The following is a 5741-nucleotide window of genomic DNA, read 5'->3' on the forward strand; positions in this document are numbered from 1 at the left end:
TCTTGGGCTCAAATGATCCTCTTGTCTCAGCCTCCCAAGTAGCTGGGACTACAGGCACATACCACAACGCCCAGCTATTTTTAGAGCTGAGGTTTCACTCTGGCTCAGGCTGGTCTTGAACCTGTGAACTCAGGCAATCCACCCGCCTCAGCCTCCCAGAGTGCTAGGAGTACAGGCGTGAGTCACTGTGCCTGGCAAAATAAGAAGTATTTTTTTTAAGAGACAGAGTCTCACTTTATCACCCTCGGTAGAGTGCTGTAGCATCACAGCTCATAGCAACCTCCAACTCCTGGGCTTAGGCAAATCTCTTGCCACAGCCTCCTGAGTAGCTGGGACTACAGGCGCCTGTCACACTGCCCAGGCTATTTTTTTGTTGCAGTTTGGCCAGGGCCAGGTTCGAACCTGCCATCCTTGGTATATGGGGCCAGCGCCCTACTCACTGAGCCACAGGAATTGCCCAAAATATGTATTTTTTAATATAAAAAGCTTATAGATATAAAGAAAAATATTTCTGTACAATGTGTTTGTTTTAAAATAAGTGATTTTATAAGAGTCAATAAATTTAAAAATTAAAAATTTATAAAGTAAAAAAAGTTTCAGTGAGCTAAAGTTATTGAGGAAAATAATTAAAATAAATTTAATGTAGCCTAAGTATACAGTGGCTGCAAAGTCTGCAGTAGTGTATGGTAATGTCCTAGGCCTTCACATATACTCACCACTCCATGACTCCCCAGAGCAATTTCCAGTCCTGCAAGCTTGATTCATTGTAAGGGCTCTATATAAGTGTATCACTTTTTATCTTTTATACCCTATTTTTTACTGTTACCTTTTCTGTGTTTAGATACAAAAATACTTACCATTGTATTATAGTTGCTTACAGTATTCAGCAGTCACATGTTATACAGGTTTGTAACCTAGGAGCAAGAAGCTCTACCATATAGTAGAGTATGTAGAGTATGTATATAGAGTATGTATATAGTATAGTAGAGTATGTAGTAGGCTATACCATCTAGGTTTGTGTAAGCCTGATGATCACATGATTCAACTGCCTAATGAATGTTTCTCACAAAGGATCCCTGTCATTAAACAATGCATGCCTGTAGTTTGATTATTTATCAACTGTTTTTTCTTACTTTGATTTCACCTCCAAGAAGACAGATATTTATTCTGTTTCCCATCCAGAACTGCCCAGAAAGTGCCTGACAGGGAATGGGGCTCAATTTGTCACTTACGAATGAACACATAGATGAAGGGATGGGTCCATGGCTCCTCTCTCTATTCCTTACCTTAGGTAAGAACTTTGAAAATTACCTGAGACTTGAGCCTTTGATTTCACTCTAGGGCCCAATTCACCCTTGCCCTGGGCCCGGATTCACCCTCAGAGAAAGGCTCAATGTCCCAATAACACTGGTCACAGATGAGGTCACTGACCCTGGTCCAGAGGCAGGATCTGGGAAAGAGGCGCACCTCAGGTACCAAGCTGAGGCTACCTCCTACATCTTTCCTCTGTAGGCAAAAGCAACAGCAGCTTGTAGTCCTATTATAAGGTCTCAGGATGAGCAGCTGGTAACCACAGTCAATTAGTAAGACTGTACCCAGTGGATATAGAGAAAATGATAGTTTGGGGTTTGTGTTGGTCTAGTACTCTCTTGGCTTGGCTCTAGGCTTCCCTCCTGGATTATGTTTATGTGGCTCTCTTTTAACAAAACTTCTTTACAAGGAAGGGATCACATCTAGAGCTGTCTTGGTGCCATCTAGAGGCAACCGCAGGGATGAAGGGTACCAACTGAGGCCAGTGTCATGAAATCTAATAAGGGAAAATGAGAGGAGGACCATGACAGAATGATAGAAGCAGCAATGAGGGCCCACAAAGGGGAGAGTTATGAGGGGTAGAGATAGGAGCAGAGATGGAGGACAGTGATGGAGACAGGAATGAAGGACCATGATGGGGCCTCATAAAGGGGTTCAGTGATGGGGCACTGGGCACAGGTATAGGCGAACAATAATAAGACAGGGAAGAGAGGCCACAAGGACCACAATAAAGGACCATGATGGGGCACAGCTAGGGAATGACCCTGGGAGACTGAGCTGGCTTGCCTGCTTGTCCTTCCCCCCACTGAGTATTGGATTCTGTCCTAACACAAACATACAAGATTGGGCCTGGTGATGATTACCTTGAAACTCATGGTTGCCAGAGGCCTCCACTGGAACAGCTGAGTCCAGAACTTTGAAATTTACCTGAGACTTGAGTTTCTGATTTCACTCCAGGGACCAATCCCTCTTTTCCCTGGGCCTGACTTCACCCTCAGAGAAAGGCTCAAGGTCCCAATAACACTGGTCACAGATGAGGTCACTGACCCTTGTACTGAGGCAGGAAGGATCTGGGAAAGAGGCATGAGCAGTTGTGGGCAAAGTTATTGGCACACATGCGGGAAGGGGCCGTGGTCTACTAGAGTGCACAAGCAGCAGAGCTGCTGAGCACAACGTCCGGGAACAAGAGGCATCCTTGGATCACCAGGACACCAAGTAAGGAGGCAAGAGTCAGCACTTACTTGCAAGCCTTCAGGTTGGGGAACTGGGTACCTTCAATGTCATGATGAGGTGGGTAAAGTAGAAGGTACCCTCTAGATCAGGCGTCCTCAAACTTTTTAAGCAGGGGGCCAGTTCACTGTCCCTCAGACCATTGGAGGGCTGGACTACAGGTTCCAGAATGAGTTGGCTGCTAATCAGGATAGGCAGAGGTGGCAAAAACACCTGGCGGGGGGGATAAACGTCCTCGGTGGGCCGCATGTGGCCCACAGGCCGTAGTTTGAGGATGCCTGCTCTAGATCCAGCTGAATGGTAATGTGTTGGATACCTGTAGCTATGAAGGCTAATCAGAGTGACCAGGCCCTGATTAGCTCACTCCAGACCCATACCACATGGGTACACTGGCACCCTCTTCACTCTCTGCCTGCCACCAGGTCTTGTTGCCACCATAGCCATTTCAGGAGATCATTCTCAATGTCACAGCCTCCCTGGTCCCGAGTCACAGAAGCGGCACTTCTTAGGAGTCCTGGAGGAGGACCCAGGACTAGAGTGGAGGTTCACTGTCAGACCTCTACTCCAAAATTTCACAGTACAGGCCCCTCTCTAGCTCCCCCACAGAGCCAAACCTGCCCAGGTCACCCCATAGATACTAGTCTTGAATTCTCATGCTCCCTCCCACCTGCAGATGACAGACAGTACAGTCGAGTTTGAGGCCAAGGAGGACACAGGTGGATGAAGTTTGAAGGCCATGGCCAACCACCAGGTTGCTGTTGGGCAGGTAGCAACTACCAGTTGAGCAGCCAGGTGGGGAAAGTGTATCTGGCACTTCCTGGGCAACCGTTCCAGGAGCCTGATCTAGGAGATGCAGGGTCAAATAAGAAATCCTACAGACACCTTCCACATAATCCTACCCCACAAGAAAGCTCAGTATTTCCTTCTCCTCTGGCTGGCTCTCTGGGAAAGAGCTAATCCCTCACCTATTAGCAGCAGGAGCAGCAGAAAGGGAAGAAGACCCAATCCAGATGGGAGTCCTGGGTGCTGGGAGCTGGAATCAGACCTAAGAGAGGATGCTTATTGGACCCCATGCTGAGTGGTACTTGAGGAACTGAGTGCACCCCTCAGGTCATTCCCCACACTCACACTATAGATCAGTGGTTCTCAACCTTCCTAATGCCGTGGACCTTTAATACAGTTCCTGTGGGTCACGACCCACAGGTTGAGAACCGCTGCTGTAGATGAAAGCAGAACTGTCAGAGGCAAGAAGCATGCAGGGTTGTGAGGCCACAGAATAGCTAAAAGCAAGGGAATCCCCAGCTTGGGGAACCAAGGGCAGACACAACCAGAGGAAGGATGTTAAATAAATAGCAGCCACTAGATGCAGGAGGGATGGGGTACCAACAAGTACACCCAACTTCGCCCTTCTCCACAACTGAGCACAACTTGGACACAGATAGAAAAGCTGGCGGGTTCCAGCCTGGCCTGGGCCTGCTAAACAATGACAACTGCAACCAAAAAATTGGGAGGCTGAGGCAAGTGAATTGCTTAAGCCCAAGAGTTTGAAGTTGCTGTGAGCTGTGATACCATAGCACTCTATTGAGGGTGACATAGTGAGACTCTGTCTCAAAAAAAAAAAGATGGTCCCATCCTTACTCCTGAAAAGCTGTTGTCTCTATGAACCTATAGGGACTGTATCCCCTCTCTGCCCACCCTAGTGGCTGCCAGTCAGCCTAGGCAGCCAGCAATGTATTGCAGGTAGGCGAGGTACTTAAGTTCCCATTCAAGGGCCTAGGGCCCAGCCCCCTCTCCAAAGAAAAAAGGCCCAATGTCTGAAACATACAGGCCCATATAGGGTAGCATGGTGTGTGGCAGGATCTGAGAGTAGAAAGCACTTGAAATCCATGCAGAAAGCATGCTGAGGCAGCAGTTGTGGAAACCCTTCTGGCTCCACTATTGCAAGTATTCCACCCAACCAAAGAGAAAATACTTTGGTCAGTCACGGCAGGCTCCGTGGTCTGACTGAACACTTAGCCCTTTGCCACCACGTTGAGGCTAGTCACTCCTTTCCAAAGCAAAAGGCGAGAGGTGCCTTGACCCCTTCAGGCCTGGCCACATGGGAGACAAGCCCAGGCGAAGTCCCAAGGTTTCAGCCAGGCTATCTGTTTGGTTCCTAGGGAGCAATATCACAAAGGCTCCCTTCCCTGGCCTAAAAACCTGTTGGCTGCAAGGCTCCCAATGGAACCATCTACTGTTCTCCTTCATGGGAACTGTCTGGATAACAACTCAGGACAGCCTAAAAGGGCAGTGTCTTACCTTACAGTAGCTCTACTTCTGCCCTAAGGGTATGCCTCTCACACAACCACAGAAGCCAGCACCTGAGTTTCCCCTCATTTCTCCAAAGGGGTCTGGGAGCTGCCCCCTCCTACAACCCCCCGTGCAAGAAAGCTTGCAGGATTGTTCTTGGGGCCACTTTCCCTATATGCTCAAACTGACCTGCCGGCAGCCACACACACACAAAAGACCATGGAGGGTGGGCAGGGAGACTGGAAGGTGGAAAGGTATAAAACGTGATAGATGGAACAGTGGACATACAACTTGAAAAACAAGTCACAGTGCATTGCGCCATAAGAACATCCCTCCCACCCACCCACCCCACCCTACATCCTCCAGTTTCTGAAAGGAGGCTGGTGGCTGTCAGGACCCTGGAGAGGTATCCAGAGTCCTTGAGGTTGTGGAGTCCTTGGACATAGCACACTGTGCCACTGGCCACACAGATAGCTGGGCTGTTTCCCCAAACATTGCTGTGTGAAGGAATCAGGGTGCCGAATATGGAAGCAATGGCTGGAGCCGTATTACAGGAGACAGGTTCATCTGGAGGATCCGTTGAGCCCGCTGCCGCACCTCATCATCCGAGGAGCGCTTATCTATCTTAATGGCATGACATTTTAGCAGCTTCACTGTTCCAGGCCCTAGCTGTGCCTTAGACTGGGGGCCAAGCCGTGTTTTCTTCTTGGGAGGAAGATCTTTTGCCTCCTCGGCCCTTTTCCTCTTCTGCCCAAAAGTCTCGGGGCAGCTGTTCTGGCCCTTCCTTGCAGTTCTGGCCGGAGCAGAGCTCTTTGGCCTGCCTCTGCCCCTGGACTGAGTCAAAGCCACCTTGGCCTTGGCTCTGGCCTGCAATGCTTTGGCCTTGGCCCGTGCCGCCCTGGCCCTGGCCC

At 49.2% G+C, this 5741-nt stretch overlaps 1 protein-coding gene across 1 annotated transcript in view; it reads right to left on the reverse strand.

The window, feature by feature from the left end:
* Positions 1-5103: 5103 nt before the first annotated feature.
* Positions 5104-5741, reverse strand: part of CCDC71 (coiled-coil domain containing 71) — a 4485-nt gene continuing 3847 nt past the window's right edge. Inside the window, exon 3 of the mRNA XM_012811883.2 lies at positions 5104-5741. Coding sequence (XP_012667337.1) covers positions 5341-5741 — 401 coding nt within the window. The 3' untranslated portion in view covers positions 5104-5340.

The sequence above is a fragment of the Otolemur garnettii genome, unplaced genomic scaffold (genome assembly GCF_000181295.1).
Source record: "Otolemur garnettii isolate 467f Iridium unplaced genomic scaffold, OtoGar3 scaffold00179, whole genome shotgun sequence".
Classification (NCBI taxonomy): Eukaryota; Metazoa; Chordata; class Mammalia; order Primates; family Galagidae; genus Otolemur; species Otolemur garnettii.